Raw genomic sequence first — 26,923 nt, 5'->3', positions numbered from 1 at the left:
GGTATTGAGTGTTTGTGATTTTGAAACTTTGTACACATGGGATCTGGTCATTCTGCTAGAGGGAGCTGGTTCTTCAGAGTTCTTTTGGGTTGTTTATTAAGATGCTGGAGCAAGTTTTGGAGTGACCTCCCCAATCAGAAAAAATGGGCCGAATATTGCCATCACTGGTAGCCCTTGTATACCTTAGGTGATCAAGAGAAATGGCCTAGGAAGGGAAGCATAATCTCCAATACAGCATGGCAGTACATGTTCTTTTGGTACATGCAAAGGACAATGGGAAGAAGTCCCATAAGTGGGTTGAGAAAGGATCATGGTACAAGAAGTAAATACACATTCATGATACTTGATGGTAATGTATTAATAATGATGGAGGGGAAGTTAATTATTAATTGCCTTGGTGTTGTTCTGCTTGTAGTATTGGGAAAAGGTGTTTGAAAGGGGAGAATGAAGAAGAGGATGTGCAATTTCTGGTTTCAGGGCAGTGTTGCTGGTAATAGGGAGAGATTTTTGCTGAAGGAAAAAGAATGGTGTTGGGGAAAGCTCAGGAAGAGGATGCGAGGATAAATGGCTTTCGCTGCTTTGTTTGTGGGGCAGTCAGAGCTGCCTCCCTGCCCACCCGGTGCTCTCTGCTGCAGAGTTGCTTTGGGTTTCCTTGCCCACTCTGTTACGGAGCAGCTAGAGCCGGCAGGCTTCTGAACACTGTGGGATTTCTCCTTTCAGGTCTGGTTGATCTGAATGAGGTGGGCACCTGGGGGGGCTGCTCCTATGCCAGCCTAAATGGATCTTCCCACGCGCGTGCAGCTGCATTCCAAAGAGCCAGACACACACATACACACAGAGAGAGCACCACAATGAATGTGAAGGGCAAAACAGATTGACACAGACAAATCAATGCCTTGACAAGCATCCCTGCAGATGTAACCACTGCTTACATCCATGTGAATGCAGTCCAGGCCTTTCCTGCATTTCCAGAGGATCAAGATGACATGTTCTACTGAAAGAGAAACACAGCTTCACTCCCTGGATTCATAAGCACAGCATGTTCGTAGATGCCTCCGATAACAGTCTAGAAATTAAGTCCATGTCATATGTGAGGCTCAAAGCCAAGGCTCCCTCACCAGTGCCTGGTGCAAGCCTTGGGTCTTTCTAGATCTGTGTTTCCTGGGCCCTGAGAGTCCACGTTCAAGTTCGCTTGCGCCTCATACAGACGCACACAGGGATCCCACCAGGAGCGGGCCTAAGGCATTCTGTGCTTCCAACTGCCATCCCCAAGGCCCTGAGCCCCGCAGTGACCTGCCTTCCCTTGTTCCACTGCACCCTCATCCTCCTTGCTCAGCAGGCAGAGCTTCAGCCCTTTGCTGTGACCCTTTGTGCCCGACTTGTCTGCCCGCAGCCTGCTTCCTTCGGCAGGTGCCGGGTGTGGAAGTCCTGGCCTTGCACACGAGACTGAAGAGGACTGGCGCCTGGTTAGCCACAGAAATGAAACACTTTATTGCAGGGACTCAGCCAGCTGAGCTCTTCCGTTGAGAGGAGCGCGGGCAGGACAGAGCAGGCCTTTGACACTGAGGCTGCCATTGCATCAGCAGGCAGTGCCCCAGCGGGAAATGGTGGTGGTGCGCTGCAGCCAGCCCTGGATCCTCTTTGTCCTGCTGATCAAAACTTTTCTCCTATTAGGAACTGCACCAACTTCTGCAGCCAAGAAAGGAAATCCCGCAGCTTCTGCACTGGAAGTGGGCAGGGTATAAACCTTCCTGCTTCTGTTGGTGTTGGCCTGTGAACGGGGGTGGAGGTGAAGGCTGGCTGCGGCCTTGCAGTAGTCGCTACTGCTGTGTGCAGGCCCATCTGTTCCAGGATCCAGTTGTAGAAGTGCTGGGTGGAGGTGTAGACTCCGGGCTTCTTTGCTCTCGCACAGCCCATCCCCCAGCTGGTCAGGCCAACAAGCCAGAAGTAGTCAGCGCTCTTGTCTTGGCACACAAGAGGCCCACCGCTGTCCCCCTGCAGCAGAGGAGAGAGGATGAAGGGGTTGTTGGGTGGCCACCGTCAGCCCAGTGGCTGGCTCCTTCCCTCTCGTGGCACTTCCAGAGCTGTATTTAGTGGCCAGCCAAGCTCTGGAGAAGCTTGCCTGGGAGGGGGCAGTGGGCCTGTAAGGCAGGGCTCACTCTCTCTGCGGAACGGTGGTACTGATGGTGTGTCAGATGACTGTTTCTGGCTTAGGATGGTGAAGCTCCGGGCTGCCAAGGGCACTGGGTGGGCTTTGTGGACATAGTGCCAGGCCTCTGGGACAAGGCAGGCAGGCCCTGGGCAAAGGCGTGCAAAAGGGGAAGGGGGGTAAGGCCCTCAGCGGTGGGGACACAGCAATGGGAGTGTGAGAGGCCAGGAAATGCCCAGAACGACGCAGGTTTGGGCGGTTGTGGCGGGGCTGCCCGTGCTGCCGGGGCTTGGCTTGTAGCACGCTCCTACCTGGCAGGTGTCGATGCCACCCTGCGGATAGCCAGCACAGATGTTGTGGGTGTGGATGGCCCCTTTGTACCAGCCGCTGCTGTTACAGACCCTGACATCAATGAGGTGGACCTGGGCCTCCTGCAGCACATATGCCGATCCTCCAGCTGTGAAGAGCACAGAAAGAAATGAACACCCAGCAGCTCATTGCCAGTTCTCCTTCCCTGCGTGACTGAAGCCCTATCCCGGGGCTCGGCTTTGCATGTGGGGAGGCGCTGGACCAGCTCCTTCCTTTCTGCCTTGCTCTGGGTCAGTGGCTCACACCCCCCTCTCTAAGAGGCATACGTCCCCACAGCCTGATTCTGGCTTTCGCCTCTGCCGTCAGGAAGAGCAACCTGCCTCCCCAAGCTGGCCAAGCTTGCACTCGCAACGTGACTACATTTTGGGAGCTCACCTCTTGCAGTCCTGGCACCCCAGCCACTGACGTAGCACTCTGTCAGCTCCGAGACTCTCAGCGAGGCATCGGGCACGCAGGCAAGCTGTACATAGCTGTTGCACTGGACAGGCTGCTCCAGTTCCAGCAAGGCAATGTCGTTCCTCTGTGTGATATTATTGAAGTGCTGGTGAACCAGCAGTCGCTTGATGTTGCGCACCTGGGCCTCAGGTCCCAGCTGGGTCAGCTGGGTGGCACCTACCACCACCAGCCACATGGTGATGTTCCTGGAAGGCAGGTGGAGAGAGGGCTCAGAGGGAGCAGAGCCACATGCTGCAGCAGCACAGCAGTCGCCCTGCCTTCTGCTTGGCAAGGCAGAGAGGAAAGCAGTGCTTGGGAGGGTGCGACAGACCACATGCTCCTTGGGCTCAAGCAGCGTCGAGCTGGAGGCTGCTGGGAAGCAGAGGCACAAGCTCAGCCTTCTCCTGAGCAGCCTCTCAGGTGGCTGCGGAGTGCCCAGGCACTGGGCGTACTGCAGGGCAACAGGACATGCTGCAGCACGTGCTGCTGTGCTCAGGGCACCTGCTAGAGTGTGGGGCTAGCCCCGATCCCTGGTCCTCCTTACCTGGCCTCGATGAAGCAGTGGGCTGATGTGAGGACCCACTGTGGGCTGATGAGGGAGCCCCCGCAGATGTGCGCCGTGCCTCCTTCCAAGGGAGCCTCGATGCTGACGATCCAAGGCCAGGCCCCTGGCTGGGCATCTCTGCCACCCACAACGCGCGACATGCCGTAGTGAAAAGCCGCAGGCCGAAGGCCGCAGGTGCCTCTGTAACCAGAAACTCCATTCTGGTTAGCTCCATGCAAGCTTGCGCCATTCCGGCTAAAGGCCAGCCATCTTCCCTCCCCTCAAGGCATGGCCAGAAGGGCCGAGGAAACCCGTGGGCTGTGTGCCCGCTCCCCTTTCCCCGCTTTCTGCTTCAGCCCGTAGATGAGCTGTGCCGGCAGCCTGGATGCTGGCAGGGAGCTGAGCCTCCCACATGGCCTTCAAGAGCCACTGAGGTGGCCATGGGGGACAAGCAGGACCCCTCCAGAGAAGCTCACAAGGGTTGCCCAATCTCCCCCCCAGAGCCTCAGGCCACTTACCCACAGCTGTCCCATGAGCCATGAACAGGACAGCACATGGCCAGCAGGACAACGAGGAGGAGGAGAAAGTCCATCACTACCAGCAACATGTGGCAGCTGCAAGAACGAGGGCTTCTCGCCACCAGTGTGGCTGCCGACGTACTGCCTGCAGGATTCCTGTTGCCTGGGGTTCTCTTGGACACGGGGCTGATGTCACAGAGTGCCTGGTTCCGGGTGCTGGGTGTGGTGGCGGTGGGTGTGGTGGGTGGAGGGGGGATGGGGGTGGTGTGGGGGGATCAGGAAGGGTTCCAAGCAGGACTGGAGGCAGAAGCTGGGATTGCACACCCCCGACAGAGCCTTGTGGCATGCCCTGCTTGCACGATCAGGGTGGGCAGGCCCCGTGGCAGGCAGCAGCGCCTGGCTCCCAGCTCTGCCTGCTAACAGCTCACAGGGCAGCACCCAGCGTGGCCTCGCAGCCTCTTTGGGAAGTTCCCTGCCGCCCTGCTCTCTGCAGCCCCGTGCCACCGGCTCCTTCCCAATAAACAGACACACAACAAAGAACACAATGACTACAGCAGCATGCGTGTGCTTGGGTGTTGAAGAGCCAATCTTTTGATGGCCGTGGCAGGCAAGCAGTGCTGGGCAAGCCAAATAAGCCAAGCACAGCCCAGCGACGTCAACCTTCCTGCACAAAGCACAGTGAAATGCAGGTGCAGCACACTCCTCACTGGCTATGTCAGCCACAGCAACGCGCTCTGGCAGGCGTCGTGTCCTTGCTGTCTGTGAGTTGGATTGCTGTTCTGGGCACACACTGACCATGGCACTTGTGGCAAGGGCAATCGTTGTGAAGCTCTAGGGAGAGAAGGATGCTCCTGCTCTCAAACCTACATGCAATCGTTGTCCGTGGCTTTGGTGAATCCTGCATCAGCCTTGTCTCATCAGTCTGCCTTCTGCCGCTGACTGAAGGAGCCTTGCTCACTCACCTGCTGGAGTGCAGGAGAGAAGCAGGAGCCAGGCATGTGCATTGCATTTGCACAGCAGGGCTAGGTCCCTGGAGGGTCGAGGGCAATGGCTTGAAGGTTGGCAGCCTCCAAGCTTGTGAAAGGTGCGGCAGCTCCCTGCTGCCATCCTGGCTTCTGTGGCGAGGCATAAGGCGCACAGCGGAGGGAGCAACCGGGTCCCGAGGAGGAGGAGCGGGCAGGCTCTGTCTGAAAGTGGAAGAGCTGCTCTCAAGGCCCTTGAGGCGCAGCAGGGCTTCCTAGGCCCCAGAACTGGCCTCCAAGCAAGCGGGCTCAAGGCTGCTTTGTGTTTTGAAAAGGGACCGGCTGCCTGTTCCCATGTGTCTGCTGAGAGCAGGCAGAAGGCGGCCTTGGAGAAGACAACTTGTCTGCTGGGGAAACCCTGCTCTTTCAGCACCAGTTTTGGCAGATGGCCAGCGGGGAATGCCGTCAGAGGTGGCCACACTTCACAGACGCTTGAAGGAAGAGATTGGGGTCATTTGGCGGAGAGGACTCTGGCAGAGACAGCAGTTCCCAGGCAAGCCCGTCAGTAATGGCACACAAGTCCAAGGTGACCTAGCTAACAACACCCAAAGACCATGTGTGTTGACAGATGGGGCAAACCTGGGAGCAAAGGGGGGAAAAAATAACTGGGGTTGGCCCCGTCTCTGGGAGGAGAGCAGGGCTGAGAGAGGCAGGACTCAGGGAAGATGAGGGGCACGTATAAGCACGGCAAATGGAGAGAAGGGGGGATCAAGGAGCCGATCACACAGAAGCAAGGTGCTGGCTGCTTTGCTTGCCTGAGTCCTGCGCCTAATCACCACAGTACCCGCTGGCTTCTTTTGGAGAGCCACCCCAAAGCCCTTCCTTTGTGGTCCCATTCTGCACCTGCCACACGGTGGGTCCCCAGGCTTGGCTGCTAGCAAAGGCCGATGGCAAGACAGGCCACAGGCAGCCAGCACTTGGAAAGCCCCAGTGTCTCGGGCCAGCTGCTGCTGGGAGCCCTGTGTGCATGCACAGCTCACTAGTGAACCTGAAGCTGGACGAGGTGACAAGCAAGAGGGGAGAGAGAGCCTCTCAGGCATGTGGATGGCCTGCGGTGTCAGCCGACTTGCTTGCTCAGCCCCAGCATCCCCACCTTGCAAGAGGACCAGGCCTGCCAACCACTGGCCACCTCTCCACCTCCCAGAGGCAGGAAGGACTTGGAGGTGCTTGAGCATGCATGCCCTCAGCTGCTGCCCACCTAGGCATGCCCCCCCTGCGGGAGCTGCAGAAGGGCCTGCCTCTGAAGCTGCCAGGACCGTCCTCCTCTTGCTCTGTGCTTGGGCCGCGGCAAGCCATGGTGCTGCAGCTCCCAGCTCTGTTCCTACCCAGGACTGCAGGGCATGCCTCCAGCTGAACTTTGATCTCTGGAAACATGGGCGTGCCCTTTGCTTCCTCTTGATCATGCAGTGAAAGGAGTTCTTATGGCTCTGCGGATGATGCTGGAGCATGCTCCCTCCCCAAACAAGTCCGGCTTTCTGTCCAGAGGCCTCAGGTGTTCCTCGTAGCACAGAGCGCAAAGTCCATTCCCCTGCACTCCTAGCAGGCTTGGTAATGTCCCCAACACACAGTTTGCTACCCCAGTACTCCGATAGTCAGAGGTGTCACAGAGCCAAAGCCACAACAGAGCCCTCAGGCTGAGCGTGGTCAGTTGTGGGCGGAAGGGGGTCTGCTGGCTCTGCGACAGGGATCCCATGTGGAGCAACCTGCGGTGACGCAGTTGGAGGCAGACTGAAAAAACCACTATGTCTGCATGGCTGGGTTTGGACAAAATGGCCTTTCTTGTTTATACAATATTTTATATATCTTAGATAGTACATGTGTCAGTCCCTGACAGGTTTTTGTGTTCGTCTTCTTGCTTGCTATTTGCTGTTGCTGTAGGTGCCCGTATGCTGTGGTTCTAAATTCCAGTTCTTCACATCCTGTTGACATACCTGACGATTTGTGGCTGTCTTAAGGGTACAAGACTATATCTTTGAAGTCAACTAACTTGTCTGCAGGTCCTCTGCATTCCCCAACATTCCCCCCTTTTGTTTTTGAACAGCTAGTACCATTTTTGCCGTGTGCTGCAGGGCCCTTGCAAAGACGACGGCAACCAAGGCATTATCAAACAAAGAATACTGCCAATTGAGTGAATTGATGACCAAAAGGATGACATTTTCTCAGATTTTGATAACTTGTTGCTGCAATGGGGCGCCTAAAATCCATGCAGCACATACCATCACAACCCTCACAGCCGTGTCCTTGAGCCAACATCAAAAGGGCAATAGTTGCTCTGTTTTGTATGTCATGGTGGCCAATTTGACTCACGTTCTTAACTGTAGAGGGATTTTTAAAGGACCGAGGACATATGTTACCGTTGTCTGGGTTGGAGAACCCAGGCCTGTTAGTTGAAGCTGCAGAGCAGCTTTAACTTGTCCTGGGAACAAGCAGTGGGAGAAGGAAACAATCTATGCACAAACAAGAAGCCAGGTGCAGAGCAAGTCCTGGGAACCGCAAAATCAGCACACTCTGATCAGGTGCCTGCAGCATGCTCACCAATCAGCGACACGGACCCCTACATGGCCCAGAGACTTTTATCCAGTCAGCTGTGTGTAAAGTTGGGTGAGCGGTCGATTTAAGTTATAAATATGACCTGTTTGTTTAATAAAGGGAGCACAGCATGTAGCCATATTGGTGTGATTGTCATGACTTGGCCGAGTCTCCACGAGAGACCCTCTTCGCCTAACAAACAAGATGATTTAACTCTTGAATGCTTTCCCTGCTGTTGCTCTGGATAGGTGAAGAACCACTGCAATACGTTCCCATCAGTTCCATAAATCAACTACATCATTACATGCTTTATCCAAAGTTATTTTGCCTTTGAGCACATTATGCTTATCAACATGTTGACGTGTTGATTTGTGCAGGTGTCATGGTCCCATCTTGGCCTCCGACTACGTTAGCATCTACTTAAAAACAACTATCAACATTCAAAGTGCCAACAATATCAACCTTTTTTGGATTAACATTATACAGAGGTAATCAACCCAAATATCAAGGCTTTCAGTAACATTCTTCATTCCCCACATTCTTTGTCAAAATCGTACATTCACTTTTTTGCAACAACGTCTGCAAGTCAGTTTCGAGGAAGGGCACACCAAACAAGGACTGGTTCAGTAAGGAGACCACACATTAGTGTTTGCGTTGACTGGCAGCAGCAGTGCTCCCACGGTCTGGCATGCTAAGCCTATGCCGCACACAGCGAGCAGGTATCCATCGCGGACCTTCAGCTGCAGAAACACAAGCATAACTCTCCCCCAAGTTAACAATTAACGCAGTCCCAACCAATGCCCAGTACGAGGGTCTTTCATGCGTACTAAGACGCCTTTGTGCTTTTGCGGCTTGTCACCAATTGACACCAAGTACCACACAATGGGAGGCACCACATGGTCAGCAGAGATGTTCAGAAAGCGTAAAACATAACATGCTTTCTCTAATCGTGCCCCTGGGGTCATTCCCTTCATTCCCCTTTTTTGTTTTCAAGCTGGCATTTAAGAGTACCATTCATGCAATAGCTTGGCCCCTAGGGGAATGGGGAATACCAAAATTGTGGGAGATCCCCCATTGGGAAAGGAACTGACTGACGGGCCTGGAATTATAGGCAGGTCCACAGTCCGTTTTGATTTCAAGAGGGACACCAAGCACAGAAAAAGCACGTTGCCAGTGCCAAATGACGTCACAACTGGTCTCACCTGTGTGGGCAGTAGCAATCCTTGCACTAGAATATGTATCTATTTTTAACATGGACATATTTTTGTCTGCCAAACTCATTGTAATCGGTTACATCTGTTTGCCAGAGCTGTAAAGCTTGAAGGCCTCTAGGATTAACTCCCTAATTTGGCACAGAAGTAACATATTGACAGTCTGGGCAGGCTGCAACAATTCCTGCGTGCAGCTGCCTCAGAGAGACCCTATTGGCCAAATTGATGATACAAGGATCGCCAATTCAGATGATAGAATTGGTGGGCTATCACGTCTTGCTGATGGACCTCAGGAACAGGCACCGACAGAGCCACAGAAACTAGAGCGTCAACTCTAGCATTGCCTTCAATTACAAAACCAGGTAGGGGAGTATGGCTACTAACATGCATAACATAATACGGAGAATGGCGTTTCCGAATCTCTCCCCAAACTAAAGTCAATATTGCAACAAGCTTGGGATTGTTGACATGGCCAAGGACAGCCCTGTCTCACTTGGGAAGGAGGGCTGCCACATATGCCGAATCAGTAACAAGATTAAGAAGGCCTGGAAAATACTGAAATGCCAAAGCTGCAGCCTGTAACTCTATGACTTGTGGGGATCCTTCCTGATATACAATTTGGGAATGCCATTGCCCATGTTTTTTCCAAGCGACTGCAGGTTTTCCCGTTTTTCCAGACCCACCTGTAAATACTGTGTCACCTTTGACTGGTCGTCTCTGACTTCATCGCCGTGGCTGCAAAGTTAGATTTACCATCATTTTCAAAAGTGGATGAGGTGGATGGTGGTACTGAACTTGCCCTTGAAAACTGGCAAGAGCCACTTGAAGGGCAGTAGAGTTTAATAGCGCCCATTCAACATAGAATTGTTGTACAGGGATAATTACAGTTGGTGGATTAAGTCCAGTCAACTCTAAACATCTTTTTCGGATTTTTATGATCAAATCGGCAACAAGTTCGTACAATTCAACAGCACTTTTCTTAGGCTGCAAAGGCAGAAACAACTACTCAGGTACATGCAGTGGATCTTGCCAAGCCTGGTTCCGCTGGGCCAACATAGCATAAGGGGAAGATTGGTCCATTAAAATAAAACCACTTAAAGGAAGCGTGATAGCTACACGCCACACATGTCGTGAAGAGATCAACTGTTGACTTCTTTCACAAGTGCCAAGGCTGCAGGCATTAAGTACCTTGGGGCTAAAAGATCTGTGTCTCCTTTTAAAAGCTGCAAAAGAGGATGCATTTGTTCATTAGTAAGACCTAAATAAGGCCGTAGCCAATTTAGCATTCCTGCAAGTTTTTGGACATCATTCAAAGTCTTTACATCCAGTTTCAATTTGATAAGTTGTGGAGACACAGTTCCCTTCAGCACATTCATGCCCAGATATTTCCAGGGCTCTTGCCTCTGAACTTCTTCAGGAGATACATTCAATCCAGATTCTGCTAAACTATGTCTGGCACCCTTCTCAGCTGTCTCCAGCAGCTCTTTGGACGGTGCTGCTAACAAAATGCCATCTGTGTCATCATGACAGTAAACATCTTGGTATTTGTCTCTCACTGAGCTCAGGGCTTGGGCTATAAACCATTGACAAATGGTTGGCGAGTCTCTCATGCCCTGAGGCGGCACGGGCCAGTGGTACCTTGTTGTGGGCTCAGAGTTAGTTCTAGTTGGTACTGTAAAAGCAAACTTTGCTTTGTCTTTTGGATCTAAAGGAATGGTAAATAAACCAATCTTTCAGATCAATAACTAAAATGTCCCACTCCATTGGTTTCATGGTGGCAGATGGCAACCCTGGCTGTAAGGCCCCCATAGGGGCCATCACTGCATTGACTTTACGCAGGTCATGCAACAATCGCCATTTACCAGGCTTCTTTTTTATCACAACTACAGGGGTGTTCTACGGGCTATGTGATTCTTCAATGTGGCCTGCGTCTAACTGTTCCTCAACCAATTCACGCAGGGCACACAGCTTTTCCTGGGGCAGGGGCCACTGCTCTCCCCATACTGGTTTGTTGATGCACATGGCTCTCGGACACAACTTATACGACCAATGTGATCAAGTTAGTGCTGATTTATTAAAAGGCTTACAGCAATTTATACTCTTAACAAAAGACACACACGCCACGCATGCGTTGTTATTCAGAGGTGATGGGCTAAAGCTACTTGTCCACGCATACTCTAGTCATCTGTGATTGGTCCTGGCACGGTGTCCACACACTGCTCTCTTGTCACATAGCATCCTGCTTTATAACTCTCCTCGAGTTGTAGTGTACGATTCCACATGTCAACATCATGGACGTTACCTGTGGTAGAGAGGGGGCGGCTCACAGTGTGGGCACTGGGCACAAGGGATGGTCCATGTCAATAGTGAATGCTGTACCACTTATCTAAAGGGTGATGCACCTATGTTTATTTATAGTTGGGAAATGTCCAAAGACCCTTATTGCCACATGACGATGCACAGACTGTTAAGTCCTTGGGTTGGATACATGACCAGTGGTTGGCAGGCCTGGTCCTCTTGCAAGGTGGGGATGCTGGGGCTGAGCAAGCACATCGCCTGACACTGCAGGCCATCCACATGCCTGAATCCTGGGTCCTTCACTCCATTTACCGTGCTTATACGTGCCCCTCATCTTCCCTGAGTCCTGCCTCTCTCAGCCCTGCTCTCCTCCCAGAGATGGGGCCAACCCCAGTTATTTTTTCCCCCCTTTGCTCCCAGGTTTGCCCCATCTGTCAACACACATGGTCTTTGGGTGTTGTTAGCTAGGTCACCTTGGTCTTGTGTGCCATTACTGACGGGCTTGCCTGGGAACTGCTGTCTCTGCCAGAGTCCTCTCCGCCAAATGACCCCAATCTCGTCCTTCAAGCGTCTGTGAAGTGTGGCCACCTCTGACGGCATTCCCCGCTGGCCACCTGCCAAAACTGGTGCTGAAAGAGCAGGGTTTCCCCAGCAGACAAGTTGTCTTCTCCAAGGCCGCCTTCTGCCTGCTCTCAGCAGACACACGGGAACCGGCAGCCGGTCCCTTTTTCAAAACACAAAGCAGCCTTGAGCCCGCTTGCTTGGAGGCCAGTTCTGGGGCCTAGGAAGTCCTGCTGCACCTCAAGGGCCTTGAGAGCAGCTCTTCCACTTTCAGACAGAGCCTGCCCGCTCCTCCTCCTCGGGACCCGGTTGCTCCCTCCGCTGTGCGCCTTATGCCTCGCCACAGAAGCCAGGATGGCAGCAGGGAGCTGCTGCACCTTTCACAAGCTTGGAGGCTGCCATCCTTCAAGCCATTGCCCTCGACCCTCCAGGGACCTAGCCCTGCTGTGCAAATGCAATGCACATGCCTGGCTCCTGCTTCTCTCCTGCACTCCAGCAGGTGAGTGAGCAAGGCTCCTTCAGTCAGCGGCAGAAGGCAGACTGATGAGGTGAGAGTGACGCAAGCTCTTGCAAAGCTGCGAACAATGGCACGTTGGGCTGAGAGCAGGAGCATCCTTCTCTCTCTAGAGCTTCACGTTGATTGCCCTTGCCACAAGTGCCATGGTCAGTGTGTGCCCAGAACAGCAATCCAACTCACAGACAGCAAGGACACGACGCCTGCCAGAGCGCGTTGCTGTGGCTGACATAGCCAGTGAGGAGTGTGCTGCACCTGCATTTCACTGTGCTTTGTGCAGGAAGGTTGACGTCGCTGGGCTGTGCTTGGCTTATTTGGCTTGCCCAGCACTGCTTGCCTGCCACGGCCATCAAAAGATTGGCTCTTCAACACCCAAGCACGCGCATGCTGCTGTAGTCATTGTGTTCTTTGTTGTGTGTCTGTTTATTGGGAAGGAGCCGGTGGCACAGGGCTGCAGAGAGCAGGGTGGCAGGGAACTTCCCAAAGAGGCTGCGAGGCCACGCTGGGTGCTGCCCTGTGAGCTGTTAGCAGGCAGAGCTGGGAGCCAGGCGCTGCTGCCTGCCACGGGGCCTGCCCACCCTGATCGTGCAAGCAGGGCATGCCACAAGGCTCTGTCGGGGGTGTGCAATCCCAGCTTCTGCCTCCAGTCCTGCTTGGAACCCTTCCTGATCCCCCCACACCACCCCCATCCCCCCTCCACCCACCACACCCACCGCCACCACACCCAGCACCCGGAACCAGGCACTCTGTGACATCAGCCCCGTGTCCAAGGGTAACCCCAGGCAACAGGGAATCCTGCGGGCAGTACGTCGGTGGCTGTACTTGTGGCGAGAAGCCATCGTTCTTGCAGTTGCCGCATGTTGCTGGTAGTGATGGACTTTCTCCTCCTCCTCGTTGTCCTGCTGGCCATGTGCTGTCCTGTTCATGGCTCATGGGACAGCTGTGGGTAAGTGGCCCGAGGCTCTGGGGGGGAGATTGGGCAACCCTTGTGAGCTTCTCTGGAGGGGTCCTGCTTGTCCCCCATGGCCACCTCAGTGGCTCTTGAAGGCCATCTGGGAGGCTCAGCTCCCTTGCCAGCATCCAGGCTGCCGGCACAGCTCATCTACGGGCTGAAGCAGAAAGCGGGGAAAGGGGAGCGGGCACACAGCCCACGGGTTTCCTCGGCCCTTCTGGCCATGCCTTGAGGGGAGGGAAGATGGCTGGCCTTTAGCCGGAATGGCGCAAGCTTGCATGGAGCTAACCAGAATGGAGTTTCTGGTTACAGAGGCACCTGCGGCCTTCGGCCTGCGGCTTTTCACAACGGCATGTCGCGCGTTGTGGGTGGCAGAGATGCCCAGCCAGGGGCCTGGCCCTGGATCGTCAGCATCGAGGCTCTCTTTGAAGGAGGCACGGCGCACATCTGCGGGGGCTCCCTCATCAGCCCACAGTGGGTCCTCACAGCAGCCCACTGCTTCTTCGAGGCCAGGTAAGGAGGACCAGGGATCGGGGCTAGCCCCACACTCTAGCAGGTGCCCTGAGCACAGCAGCACGTGCTGCTCCCATCCTGTTGCCCTGCAGTACGCCCAGTGCCTGGGCACTCCGCAGCCACCTGAGAGGCTGCTCAGGAGAAGGCTGAGCTTGTGCCACTGCTTCCCAGCAGCCTCCAGCTCGACGCTGCTTGAGCCCAAGGAGCATGTGGTCTGTCGCACCCTCCCAAGCACTACTTTCCTCTCTGCCTTGCCAAGCAGAAGGCAGGGCGACTGCTGTGCTGCTGCAGCATGTGGCTCTGCTCCCTCTGAGCCCTCTCTCCATCTGCCTTCCAGGAACATCACCATGTGGCTGGTGGTGGTAGGTGCCACCCGGCTGACCCAGCTGGGACCTGAGGCCCAGGTGCGCAACATCAAGCAGCTGCTGGTTCACCAGCACTTCAATAATATCACGTGGAGAAACGACATTGCCTTGCTGGAACTGGAGCAGCCTGTCCAGTGCAACAGCTATGTACAGCTTGCCTGCGTGCCCGATGCCTCACTGAGAGTCTCGGAGCTGACAGAGTGCTACGTCAGTGGCTGGGGTGCCAGGACTGCAAGAGGTGAGCTCCCAAAATGTAGTCACGTTGCGAGTGCAAGCTTGGCCAGCTTGGGGAGGCAGGTTGCTCTTCCTGACGGCAGAGGCGAAAGCCAGAATCAGGCTGTGGGGACGTATGCCTCTTAGAGAGGGGGGTGTGAGCCACTGACCCAGAGCAAGGCAGAAAGGAAGGAGCAGTCCAGCGCCTCCCCACATGCAAAGCCGAGCCCCGGGATAGGGCTTCAGTCACGCAGGGAAGGAGAACTGGCAATGAGCTGCTGGGTGTTCATTCCTTTCTGTGCTCTTCACAGCTGGAGGATCGGCATATGTGCTGCAGGAGGCCCAGGTCCACCTCATTGATGCTGGTGTCTGTAACAGCAGCGGCTGGTACAAAGGGGCCATCCACACCCACAACATCTGTGCTGGCTATCCGCAGGGTGGCATCGACACCTGCCAGGTAGGAGCGCGCTACAAGCCAAGCCCCGGCAGCACGGGCAGCCCCTGCTACAACTGCCCAAACCTGCGTCGTTATGGGCATTTCCTGGCCACTCACACTCCCATTGCTGTGTCCCCACCGCTGAGGGCCTTACCCCCCTTCCCCTTTTGCACGCCTTTGCCCAGGGCCTGCCTGCCTTGTCCCAGAGGCCTGGCACTTTGTCCACAAAGCCCACCCAGTGCCCTTGGCAGCCCAGAGCTTCACCGTCCCAAGCCAGACACAGCCATCTCACACACCTGCAGCAACAACGTGCCGCAGGGAGAGCGAGCCCTGCCTTACAGGCCCACTGCCCCCTCCCAGGCAAGCTTCTCCAGAGCTTGGCTGGCCACTAAATACAGCTCTGGAAGTGCCACGAGAGGGAAGGAGCCAGCCACTGGGCTGACGGTGGCCACCCAACAACCCCTTCATCCTTTCTCCTCTGCTGCAGGGGGACAGCGGTGGGCCTCTTGTGTGCCAAGACAAGAGCGCTGACTACTTCTGGCTTGTTGGCCTGACCAGCTGGGGGATGGGCTGTGCGAGAGCAAAGAAGCCCGGAGTCTACACCTCCACCCAGCACTTCTACAACTGGATCCTGGAACAGATGGGCCTGCACACAGCAGTAGCGACTACTGCAAGGCCGCAGCCAGCCTTCACCTCCACCCCCGTTCACAGGCCAACACCAACAGAAGCAGGAAGGTTTATACCCTGCCCACTTCCAGTGCAGAAGCTGTGGGATTTCCTTACTTGGCTGCAGAAGTTGGTGCAGTTCCTAATAGGAGAAAAGGTTTGATCAGCAGGACGAAGAGGTTCCAGGGCTGGCTGCAGCGCGCCACCACCATTTCCCGCTGGGGCACTGCCTGCTGATGCAATGGCAGCCTCAGTGTCAAAGGCCTGCTCTGTCCTGCCCGCGCTCCTCTCAACGGAAGAGCTCAGCTGGCTGAGTCCCTGCAATAAAGTGTTTCATTTCTGTGGCTAACCAGGCGCCAGTCCTCTTCAGTCTCGTGTGCAAGGCCAGGACTTCCACACCCGGCACCTGCCGAAGGAAGCAGGCTGCGGGCAGACAAGTCGGGCACAAAGGGTCACAGCAAAGGGCTGAAGCTCTGCCTGCTGAGCAAGAAGGATGAGGGTGCAGTGGAACAAGGGAAGGCAGGTCACTGCGGGGCTCAGGGCCTTGGGGATGGCAGTTGGAAGCACAGAATGCCTTAGGCCCGCTCCTGGTGGGATCCCTGTGTGCGTCTGTATGAGGCGCAAGCGAACTTGAACGTGGACTCTCAGGGCCCAGGAAACAGAGATCTAGAAAGACCCAAGGCTTGCACCAGGCACTGGTGAGGGAGCTTTGGCTCTGAGTCCCAGATATGACATTTCTAGACTGTTATCTGAGGCATCTACGAACACGCTGTGCTTATGAATCCAGGGAGTGAAGCTGTGTTTCTCTTTCAGTAGCCTCATCCTCTGGTCTCATGGTTTCATGCCGGCCGGCAACCAAGCACCACGCAGCTGCTTGCTCACTCCCCCTCATCCGGAGGGCTGGGGAGGAGAATCAGAAAGGAATGTAAAACTTGAGGGTTGAGATAAGAACAATTTAATGATTTAAACAGAATAAAGAGGTAAGAACATCAGTAATAACAATGATAATAGTAACAATTAGGATAGAAAGGTGGGGGAAAAGGGTAAAATCCAAAGGAAAAGGGAAAAGGGGAAAAAACCCCCAAGTGATGCACAGTACAACTGCTCACCACCTGCTGACTGATGCTGAATGACTTTTAATATGGAAGGGGGAGGGGTATCCCCCTCCAGAGGATTTGTTAGTTCCTCACGGATCTTTACCTGTTTAGGGGTGGTTCTTCTCCTATCCGGAGCAACAGCAGGGAAGGCATTCAAGAGTTAAATCACCTTGTTTGTTAGGCAAAGAGGGTCTCTCGTGGAATGTTGGCCAAGTCACACCAATATGGCTACATGCTGTGCTCCCTTTATTAAACAAACAGGTCATATTTATAACTTAAATCGACCGCTCACCCAACTTTACACACAGCTGATTGGATAAAAGTCTCTGGGCCATGTAGGGGTCCGTGTCGCTGATTGGTGAGCATGCTGCAGGCACCTGATCAGAGTGTGCTGATTTTGCGGTTCCCAGGACTTGCTCTGCACCTGGCTTCTTGTTTGTGCATAGATTGTTTCCTTCTCCCACTGCTTGTTCCCAGGACAAGTTAAAGCTGCTCTGCAGCTTCAACTAACAGGCCTGGGTTCTCCAACCCAGACAATGGTAACATATGTCCTCGGTCCTTCAAAAATCCCTCTACAGTTAAGAACGTGAGTCAAATTGGCCACCATGACATACAAAACAGAGCAACTATTGCCCTTTTGATGTTGGCTCAAGGACACGGCTGTGAGGGTTGTGATGGTATGTGCTGCATGGATTTTAGGCGCCCCATTGCAGCAACAAGTTATCAAAATCTGAGAAAATGTCATCCTTTTGGTCATCAATTCACTCAATTGGCAGTATTCTTTGTTTGATAATGCCTTGGTTGCCGTCGTCTTTGCAAGGGCCCTGCAGCACACGGCAAAAATGGTGCTAGCTGTTCAAAAACAAAAGGGGGGAATGTTGGGGAATGCAGAGGACCTGCAGACAAGTTAGTTGACTTCAAAGATATAGTCTTGTACCCTTAAGACAGCCACAAATCGTCAGGTATGTCAACAGGATGTGAAGAACTGGAATTTAGAACCACAGCATACGGGCACCTACAGCAACAGCAAATAGCAAGCAAGAAGACGAACACAAAAACCTGTCAGGGACTGACACATGTACTATCTAAGATATATAAAAAAATTGTATAAACAAGAAAGGCCATTTTGTCCAAACCCAGCCATGCAGACATAGTGTTTTTTCAGTCTGCCTCCAACTGCGTCACCGCAGGTTGCTCCACATGGGATCCCTGTCGCAGAGCCAGCAGACCCCCTTCCGCCCACAACTGACCACGCTCAGCCTGAGGGCTCCGTTGTGGCTTCGGCTCCGTGACACCTCTGACTATCGGAGTACTGGGGTAGCAAACTGTGTGTTGGGGACATTACCAAGCCTGCTAGGAGTGCAGGGGAGTGGACTTTGCGCTCTGTGCTACGAGGAACACCTGAGGCCTCTGGACAGAAAGCCGGACTTGTTTGGGGAGGGAGCATGCTCCAGCATCATCCGCAGAGCCATAAGAACTCCTTTCACTGCATGATCAAGAGGAAGCAAAGGGCACGCCCATGTTTCCAGAGATCAAAGTTCAGCTGGAGGCATGCCCTGCAGTCCTGGGTAGGAACAGAGCTGGGAGCTGCAGCACCATGGCTTGCCGCGGCCCAAGCACAGAGCAAGAGGAGGACGGTCCTGGCAGCTTCAGAGGCAGGCCCTTCTGCAGCTCCCGCAGGGGGGGCATGCCTAGGTGGGCAGCAGCTGAGGGCATGCATGCTCAAGCACCTCCAAGTCCTTCCTGCCTCTGGGAGGTGGAGAGGTGGCCAGTGGTTGGCAGGCCTGGTCCTCTTGCAAGGTGGGGATGCTGGGGCTGAGCAAGCAAGTTGGCTGACACCGCAGGCCATCCACATGCCTGAGAGGCTCTCTCTCCCCTCTTGCTTGTCACCTCGTCCAGCTTCAGGTTCACTAGTGAGCTGTGCATGCACACAGGGCTCCCAGCAGCAGCTGGCCCGAGACACTGGGGCTTTCCAAGTGCTGGCTGCCTGTGGCCTGTCTTGCCATCGGCCTTTGCTAGCAGCCAAGCCTGGGGACCCACCGTGTGGCAGGTGCAGAATGGGACCACAAAAGAAGGGCTTTTCGGGTGGCTCTCCAAAAGAAGCCAGCGGGTACTGTGGTGATTAGGCGCAGGGCTCAGGCAAGCAAAGCAGCCAGCACCTTGCTTCTGTGTGATCGGCTCCTTGATCCCCCCTTCTCTCCATTTGCCGTGCTTATACGTGCCCCTCATCTTCCCTGAGTCCTGCCTCTCTCAGCCCTGCTCTCCTCCCAGAGACGGGGCCAACCCCAGTTATTTTTTCCCCCCTTTGCTCCCAGGTTTGCCCCATCTGTCAACACACATGGTCTTTGGGTGTTGTTAGCTAGGTCACCTTGGTCTTGTGTGCCATTACTGACGGGCTTGCCTGGGAACTGCTGTCTCTGCCAGAGTCCTCTCCGCCAAATGACCCCAATCTCTTCCTTCAAGCGTCTGTGAAGTGTGGCCACCTCTGACGGCATTCCCCGCTGGCCACCTGCCAAAACTGGTGCTGAAAGAGCAGGGTTTCCCCAGCAGACAAGTTGTCTTCTCCAAGGCCGCCTTCTGCCTGCTCTCAGCAGACACACGGGAACCGGCAGCCGGTCCCTTTTTCAAAACACAAAGCAGCCTTGAGCCCGCTTGCTTGGAGGCCAGTTCTGGGGCCTAGGAAGCCCTGCTGCACCTCAAGGGCCTTGAGAGCAGCTCTTCCACTTTCAGACAGAGCCTGCCCGCTCCTCCTCCTCGGGACCCGGTTGCTCCCTCCGCTGTGCGCCTTATGCCTCGCCACAGAAGCCAGGATGGCAGCAGGGAGCTGCTGCACCTTTCACAAGCTTGGAGGCTGCCAACCTTCAAGCCATTGCCCTCGACCCTCCAGGGACCTAGCCCTGCTGTGCAAATGCAATGCACATGCCTGGCTCCTGCTTCTCTCCTGCACTCCAGCAGGTGAGTGAGCAAGGCTCCTTCAGTCAGCGGCAGAAGGCAGACTGATGAGGTGAGAGTGACGCAAGCTCTTGCAAAGCTGCGAACAATGGCACGTTGGGCTGAGAGCAGGAGCATCCTTCTCTCTCTAGAGCTTCACGTTGATTGCCCTTGCCACAAGTGCCATGGTCAGTGTGTGCCCAGAACAGCAATCCAACTCACAGACAGCAAGGACACGACGCCTGCCAGAGCGCGTTGCTGTGGCTGACATAGCCAGTGAGGAGTGTGCTGCACCTGCATTTCACTGTGCTTTGTGCAGGAAGGTTGACGTCGCTGGGCTGTGCTTGGCTTATTTGGCTTGCCCAGCACTGCTTGCCTGCCACGGCCATCAAAAGATTGGCTCTTCAACACCCAAGCACACGCATGCTGCTGTAGTCATTGTGTTCTTTGTTGTGTGTCTGTTTATTGGGAAGGAGCCGGTGGCACGGGGCTGCAGAGAGCAGGGCGGCAGGGAACTTCCCAAAGAGGCTGCGAGGCCACGCTGGGTGTTGCCCTGTGAGCTGTTAGCAGGCAGAGCTGGGAGCCAGGCGCTGCTGCCTGCCACGGGGCCTGCCCACCCTGATCGTGCAAGCAGGGCATGCCACAAGGCTCTGTCGGGGGCGTGCAATCCCAGCTTCTGCCTCCAGTCCTGCTTGGAACCCTTCCTGATCCCCCCACACCACCCCCATCCCCCCTCCACCCACCACACCCACCGCCACCACACCCAGCACCCGGAACCAGGCACTCTGTGACATCAGCCCCGTGTCCAAGGGTAACCCAGGAACGGGAATCCTGTGGGCACTACGTCGGTGGCTGTACTTGTGGCGACAAGCCATCGTTCTTGCAGTTGCCGCATGTTGCTGGTAGTGATGGACTTTCTCCTCCTCCTCGTTGTCCTGCTGGCCATGTGCTGTCCTGTTCATGGCTCATGGGACAGCTGTGGGTAAGTGGCCCGAGGCTCTGGGGGGGAGATTGGGCAACCCTTGTGAGCTTCTCTGGAGGGGTCCTGCTTGTCCCCCATGGCCACCCCAGAGGCACTTGAAGGCCATCTGGGAGGCTCAGCTCCCTGCCAGCATCCAGGCTGCCGGCACAGCTCATCTACGGGCTGAAGCAGAAAGCGGGGAAAGGGGAGCGGGCACACAGCCCACGGGTTTCCTCGGCCCTTCTGGCCATGCCTTGAGGGGAGGGAAGATGGCTGACCTTTAGCCGGAATGGCGCAAGCTTGCATGGAGCTAACCAGAATGGAGTTTCTGGTTACAGAGGCACCTGCGGCCTTCGGCCTGCGGCTTTTCACAACGGCATGTCGCGCGTTGTGGGTGGCAGAGATGCCCAGCCAGGGGCCTGGCCTTGGATCGTCAGCATCGAGGCTCTCTTTGAAGGAGGCACGGCGCACATCTGCGGGGGCTCCCTCATCAGCCCACAGTGGGTCCTCACAGCAGCCCACTGCTTCTTCGAGGCCAGGTAAGGAGGACCAGGGATCGGGGCTAGCCCCACACTCTAGCAGGTGCCCTGAGCACAGCAGCACGTGCTGCTCCCATCCTGTTGCCCTGCAGTACGCCCAGTGCCTGGGCACTCCGCAGCCACCTGAGAGGCTGCTCAGGAGAAGGCTGAGCTTGTGCCACTGCTTCCCAGCAGCCTCCAGCTCGACGCTGCTTGAGCCCAAGGAGCATGTGGTCTGTCGCACCCTCCCAAGCACTACTTTCCTCTCTGCCTTGCCAAGCAGAAGGCAGGGCGACTGCTGTGCTGCTGCAGCATGTGGCTCTGCTCCCTCTGAGCCCTCTCTCCATCTGCCTTCCAGGAACATCACCATGTGGCTGGTGGTGGTAGGTGCCACCCGGCTGACCCAGCTGGGACCTGAGGCCCAGGTGCGCAACATCAAGCAGCTGCTGGTTCACCAGCACTTCAATAATATCACGTGGAGAAACGACATTGCCTTGCTGGAACTGGAGCAGCCTGTCCAGTGCAACAACTATGTACAGCTTGCCTGCGTGCCCGATGCCTCGCTGAGAGTCTCGGAGCTGACAGAGTGCTACGTCAGTGGCTGGGGTGCCAGGACTGCAAGAGGTGAGCTCCCAAAATGTAGTCACGTTGTGAGTGCAAGCTTGGCCAGCTTGGGGAGGCAGGTTGCTCTTCCTGACGGCAGAGGCGAAAGCCAGAATCAGGCTGTGGGGACGTATGCCTCTTAGAGAGGGGGGTGTGAGCCACTGACCCAGAGCAAGGCAGAAAGGAAGGAGCAGTCCAGCGCCTCCCCACATGCAAAGCCGAGCCCCGGGATAGGGCTTCAGTCACGCAGGGAAGGAGAACTGGCAATGAGCTGCTGGGTGTTCATTCCTTTCTGTGCTCTTCACAGCTGGAGGATCGGCATATGTGCTGCAGGAGGCCCAGGTCCACCTCATTGATGCTGGTGTCTGTAACAGCAGCGGCTGGTACAAAGGGGCCATCCACACCCACAACATCTGTGCTGGCTATCCGCAGGGTGGCATCGACACCTGCCAGGTAGGAGCGCGCTACAAGCCAAGCCCCGGCAGCACGGGCAGCCCCGCTACAACTGCCCAAACCTGCGTCGTTATGGGCATTTCCTGGCCACTCACACTCCCATTGCTGTGTCCCCACCGCTGAGGGCCTTACCCCCCTTCCCCTTTTGCACGCCTTTGCCCAGGGCCTGCCTGCCTTGTCCCAGAGGCCTGGCACTTTGTCCACAAAGCCCACCCAGTGCCCTTGGCAGCCCAGAGCTTCACCAGTCCCAAGCCAGACACAGCCATCTCACACACCTGCAGCAACAACGTGCCGCAGGGAGAGCGAGCCCTGCCTTACAGGCCCACTGCCCCCTCCCAGGCAAGCTTCTCCAGAGCTTGGCTGGCCACTAAATACAGCTCTGGAAGTGCCACGAGAGGGAAGGAGCCAGCCACTGGGCTGACGGTGGCCACCCAACAACCCCTTCATCCTTTCTCCTCTGCTGCAGGGGGACAGCGGTGGGCCTCTTGTGTGCCAAGACAAGAGCGCTGACTACTTCTGGCTTGTTGGCCTGACCAGCTGGGGGATGGGCTGTGCGAGAGCAAAGAAGCCCGGAGTCTACACCTCCACCCAGCACTTCTACAACTGGATCCTGGAACAGATGGGCCTGCACACAGCAGTAGCGACTACTGCAAGGCCGCAGCCAGCCTTCACCTCCACCCCCGTTCACAGGCCAACACCAACAGAAGCAGGAAGGTTTATACCCTGCCCACTTCCAGTGCAGAAGCTGTGGGATTTCCTTACTTGGCTGCAGAAGTTGGTGCAGTTCCTAATAGGAGAAAAGGTTTGATCAGCAGGACGAAGAGGTTCCAGGGCTGGCTGCAGCGCGCCACCACCATTTCCCGCTGGGGCACTGCCTGCTGATGCAATGGCAGCCTCAGTGTCAAAGGCCTGCTCTGTCCTGCCCGCGCTCCTCTCAACGGAAGAGCTCAGCTGGCTGAGTCCCTGCAATAAAGTGTTTCATTTCTGTGGCTAACCAGGCGCCAGTCCTCTTCAGTCTCGTGTGCAAGGCCAGGACTTCCACACCCGGCACCTGCCGAAGGAAGCAGGCTGCGGGCAGACAAGTCGGGCACAAAGGGTCACAGCAAAGGGCTGAAGCTCTGCCTGCTGAGCAAGGAGGATGAGGGTGCAGTGGAACAAGGGAAGGCAGGTCACTGCGGGGCTCAGGGCCTTGGGGATGGCAGTTGGAAGCACAGAATGCCTTAGGCCCGCTCCTGGTGGGATCCCTGTGTGCGTCTGTATGAGGCGCAAGCGAACTTGAACGTGGACTCTCAGGGCCCAGGAAACAGAGATCTAGAAAGACCCAAGGCTTGCACCAGGCACTGGTGAGGGAGCCTTGGCTCTGAGCCTCACATATGACATGACTATTTCTAGACTGTTATCTGAGGCATCTACGAACACGCTGTGCTTATGAATCCAGGGAGTGAAGCTGTGTTTCTCTTTCAGTAGAACATGTCATCTTGATCCTCTGGAAATGCAGGAAAGGCCTGGACTGCATTCACATGGATGTAAGCAGTGGTTACATCTGCAGGGATGCTTGTCAAGGCATTGATTTGTCTGTGTCAATCTGTTTTGCCCTTCACATTCATTGTGGTGCTCTCTCTGTGTGTATGTGTGTGTCTGGCTCTTTGGAATGCAGCTGCACGCGCGTGGGGAAGATCCATTTAGGCTGGCATAGGAGCAGCCCCCCAGGTGCCCACCTCATTCAGATCAACCAGACCTGAAAGGAGAAATCCCACAGTGTTCAGAAGCCTGCCGGCTCTAGCTGCTCCGTAACAGAGTGGGCAAGGAAACCCAAAGCAACTCTGCAGCAGAGAGCACCGGGTGGGCAGGGAGGCAGCTCTGACTGCCCCACAAACAAAGCAGCGAAAGCCATTTATCCTCGCATCCTCTTCCTGAGCTTTCCCCAACACCATTCTTTTTCCTTCAGCAAAAATCTCTCCCTATTACCAGCAACACTGCCCTGAAACCAGAAATTGCACATCCTCTTCTTCATTCTCCCCTTTCAAACACCTTTTCCCAATACTACAAGCAGAACAACACCAAGGCAATTAATAATTAACTTCCCCTCCATCATTATTAATACATTACCATCAAGTATCATGAATGTGTATTTACTTCTTGTACCATGATCCTTTCTCAACCAACTTATGGGACTTCTTCCCATTGTCCTTTGCATGTACCAAAAGAACATGAACTGCCATGCTGTATTGGAGATTATGCTTCCCTTCCTAGGCCATTTCTCTTGATCACCTAAGGTATACAAGGGCTACCAGTGATGGCAATATTCGGCCCATTTTTTCTGATTGGGGAGGTCACTCCAAAACTTGCTCCAGCATCTTAATAAACAACCCAAAAGAACTCTGAAGAACCAGCTCCCTCTAGCAGAATGACCAGATCCCATGTGTACAAAGTTTCAAAATCACAAACACTCAATACCTAAACCAAACCCTGCAAACAAAACCGGACAGAGGCAAAATCCAGCAAACAAAATCCAACAAAGTTTCACATGAGCGTGAGGCAAAATCTGGGCTCTGGGCATCTGCATAACAGCATATGGATTAGACAATTGTGCACTTCAAATATCCCGGGGGGACTCTGACCCACCGGGGGGACTTCAACTCGCAATGCGATACGACTTCTTTGTAAGCAACCTCAGTGTTTATGACCATGTCGCTGTTATCCCAGAGAGCTGTCACGGAGATTCACCTGGCCAGGGAATCTCAGAACCTTGGCAAAACTACTCCGGTGCATGCTTGCGGTGCTCACGATTTCTCTGGTCTGTCGAGATTCCGGAAAGCGGGGTCCCGTTTGGTCACCATGTTCTGTTACCGAAAATCATAACCAAGAAAGCTCTCTGAGCCAAACGACAGTTTAGGAAGCTGACAGTGGTTTATTGCCATGCTGGACGCACGGTGGATTTTTCCTCCTAACCCGCACACCAAGTTCTCGAGGGTACACATTACATAGAATAATATGGCACACTGGAAGGACAGCCTGGAGCAGCTCAAGGAGAAGGTGCTGCCGACAGAGGCCCATGATGCGTCTGGGTGAGTGCAGTGGGGATGGGGATGGCTTTGGGCATCTCACCCTGTTCCTTCCAGCTATCCCAGCTGGTGCTCGCGAGGTACCCTGGCATCGGAGCACTTTAGCCAGCGAAGTGTGGGGATGCTGATCAGGAATCAGTGCCTTTTCCTCCCACCGGTAGCAGGTTCCTGACATGAAAGGAGGCAGGAGGAGGGGGCACGTGCAGGACAGAGCCCTCCCAAACCAGAAGTGGGGAGTGGGTGCAGAGGCTTTCTGGAGCAAGGCTGGGGGGTGACGGCTCATCTCCCCAAGCAGGGGTTGTGACATGCAGTGCTGGGGAGCTGGGTTGTGACCTGCTCTCCTGGCAAGGCACAGGGGGGTAATTAGCACTGACGAAGGGATGAAAGCAGTGTGAGGGCTGGTTTGGATGGCAGGCATGGGAGCCTGCGCCCTTCCCCTCGCACCCCTGCGCACCCTGGGCAGCCACAGGTGTGAGGGTGTCTGCCTGGGGGGACCAACCCTGCCAAGGTCCCTCTGCAGCCCTACGTGCCTGTGGGGGGGTGGGGACCCTTTTGTGACAGCAGCAGGCAGGGGATGCCTCTGGCTACAAGCCTGTGGGCTTTGGGGCGCTGCTTTGAGCCAGGGTTGGTTGTTTGCCCCCTGTCACCCACCCGTGGCTCCTGCCTTCTCCAGGAGAATTACGGCCATCCCATTGCTGCCGCCGCTGACCCCTGCCTCACTGGGCACCCTGGTGCCATCATCAAGCAGTAGCAAACTCAGCATCACGGCCACAGGTGGGGGGACACGGGGACCCATCCCCGGTCCCTGGGGATGTCATACCACGGCAAGGGAGGGCTCTTCTCCGGGTGTGGGCAGAGGGTCTGGGGGTGCCTGGGGAGGGCAGAGGAGCAGAGATGTGCTGGGGAGGGTCAGCTGTTCTTGCCCCAGGCCTGTGGGGTCCTACAGCCTTGCCCGGCGCTGCCCCATCGAGCCCATTTTTCTGCCTCAGTGGTGCAGAAGCCACGTGATGAGCTGTGCCTGGTCTCAGCCTGACCTCAGGTTTGCTGGGGCATCAGGTGCCTCCTGTGAGATAAGTCGCCAAAATTCAGCTCCGCAGCAGCCTCACCCACCGGGTGCTCTATGGCCACTCCAGCCCCCTATCCTGTGCCCCATCAAGGTAGGGATGACAAAGGTAGGGATCTGGTGGGGCGACCAAGGCTGGGAGGGTGATGCTGAGCACTGGGAGGGATGCATGACTCAGTTTCCGCAGGGAGAGCTGGGTGTGGGAGGGTTGCCTGGGGATGCTGAATTCAGCCCCATGTGTCAGCCAGGCTGCTCTCTCCTTCTCAGCACGACAAGATGGAGCTGTTGGGCCAAGACAGCTGCATCCCCAGGGACTGGCCGGACAAGCAGCTGCCTGTGATTGTGGGCAAGGAGGGTACAGCTAAGGCATGCTTGGGGAGGGGATCCAGCGGGTGCCAAGGGGACAGAAGTGTTGGCATGAAGCCATATTCACCCTGGCGCCCCCCAGCCTGCCTCCCTCTGGTCTTTCTTTCAGGCTTCCCGAGGGACAAGGCCAAGCTGTCCCCAAGGCAGAGGGATGCCCAGGACACCGGCCACCTGCTCTCACAGCCCCGGAGGGTTGGGTCCTTGAGCTGCCAGCTGGGTATGGTCTGTTGGGGTACCGGGGGGGAGAGGGCACCCTACTGTCAGCCAGGGGGTGGGGGCGAGCAGGGGTCGATGCCCCCAGCCAGGCAGGGTGGGATGGAGTCTGGAGTGGGATGGGGAGGGGTGAAATGGGATGGAGGGGGAAGGCTGGCATATGGGGCAACTGGTCCCCACGTTGGAGCTGGAGTGAGGTGGGTGGCAATGGTGGGGCAGCCCTGGCCAGTGTGGGACTACAGCCTGTCTGCTTCAGGGTGTGGGCCAGGACCACATTTCGGGGTGTCTCTGGCCGGGCAGGTGCCACTGCTGCCTGCCCTGTCCTGGGCTGGCAGAGCTGCACACAGCCATTTCCCGC

The 26,923-nt window shown here is 55.5% G+C and overlaps 3 protein-coding genes across 3 annotated transcripts; 2 read left to right on the top strand and 1 right to left on the bottom strand.

The window, feature by feature from the left end:
• Nucleotides 1-1,471: 1,471 nt before the first annotated feature.
• LOC121087991 (acrosin-like) lies at nucleotides 1,472-4,537 on the bottom strand. The gene is made up of 5 exons (XM_040593563.1): nucleotides 4,016-4,537; nucleotides 3,498-3,698; nucleotides 2,894-3,159; nucleotides 2,461-2,606; nucleotides 1,472-1,995 (listed from the first exon to the last, which is right to left on the bottom strand). The coding sequence occupies exons 1-5, from the start codon at nucleotides 4,102-4,104 to the stop codon at nucleotides 1,654-1,656; spliced, it is 1,044 nt and encodes a 347-aa protein (XP_040449497.1). The 5' UTR covers nucleotides 4,105-4,537; the 3' UTR covers nucleotides 1,472-1,653.
• Nucleotides 4,538-12,945: 8,408 nt separating this feature from the next.
• Nucleotides 12,946-15,640, top strand: LOC121087992 (acrosin-like). The gene is made up of 5 exons (XM_040593564.1): nucleotides 12,946-13,096; nucleotides 13,415-13,615; nucleotides 13,953-14,218; nucleotides 14,505-14,650; nucleotides 15,117-15,640. Exons 1-5 carry the CDS (start codon nucleotides 13,008-13,010, stop codon nucleotides 15,456-15,458), a joined length of 1,044 nt encoding a protein of 347 aa, XP_040449498.1. The 5' UTR covers nucleotides 12,946-13,007; the 3' UTR covers nucleotides 15,459-15,640.
• Nucleotides 15,641-20,662: 5,022 nt separating this feature from the next.
• On the top strand, nucleotides 20,663-22,848 carry LOC121086541 (acrosin-like). Its single transcript, XM_040590444.1, has 4 exons — nucleotides 20,663-20,823; nucleotides 21,161-21,426; nucleotides 21,713-21,858; nucleotides 22,325-22,848. The coding sequence occupies exons 1-4, from the start codon at nucleotides 20,663-20,665 to the stop codon at nucleotides 22,664-22,666; spliced, it is 915 nt and encodes a 304-aa protein (XP_040446378.1). The 3' UTR covers nucleotides 22,667-22,848.
• Nucleotides 22,849-26,923: the final 4,075 nt, after the last annotated feature.

This window comes from Falco naumanni, chromosome 4, assembly GCF_017639655.2.
Source record: "Falco naumanni isolate bFalNau1 chromosome 4, bFalNau1.pat, whole genome shotgun sequence".
Taxonomy (NCBI): Eukaryota; Metazoa; Chordata; class Aves; order Falconiformes; family Falconidae; genus Falco; species Falco naumanni.
This window is presented reverse-complemented; position numbering and strand designations above follow the sequence as displayed.

Excerpts from the sequence above, each read along its gene's own strand:
- LOC121086541 (XM_040590444.1), top strand. The coding sequence starts at position 20,663 with ATGTCGCGCGTTGTGGGTGGCAGAGATGCCCAGCCAGGGGCCTGGCCT. Across the intron at positions 20,824-21,160 it reads CACTGCTTCTTCGAGGCCAG|GAACATCACCATGTGGCTGG; the intron begins GTAAGGAGGACC and ends TCTGCCTTCCAG. Across the intron at positions 21,427-21,712 it reads GGGTGCCAGGACTGCAAGAG|CTGGAGGATCGGCATATGTG; the intron begins GTGAGCTCCCAA and ends TGCTCTTCACAG.
- LOC121087992 (XM_040593564.1), top strand. The coding sequence starts at position 13,008 with ATGTTGCTGGTAGTGATGGACTTTCTCCTCCTCCTCGTTGTCCTGCTG. Across the intron at positions 13,616-13,952 it reads CACTGCTTCTTCGAGGCCAG|GAACATCACCATGTGGCTGG; the intron begins GTAAGGAGGACC and ends TCTGCCTTCCAG. Across the intron at positions 14,219-14,504 it reads GGGTGCCAGGACTGCAAGAG|CTGGAGGATCGGCATATGTG; the intron begins GTGAGCTCCCAA and ends TGCTCTTCACAG.
- LOC121087991 (XM_040593563.1), bottom strand. The coding sequence starts at position 4,104 with ATGTTGCTGGTAGTGATGGACTTTCTCCTCCTCCTCGTTGTCCTGCTG. Across the intron at positions 2,607-2,893 it reads GGGTGCCAGGACTGCAAGAG|CTGGAGGATCGGCATATGTG; the intron begins GTGAGCTCCCAA and ends TGCTCTTCACAG. Across the intron at positions 1,996-2,460 it reads GTGGCATCGACACCTGCCAG|GGGGACAGCGGTGGGCCTCT; the intron begins GTAGGAGCGTGC and ends CCTCTGCTGCAG.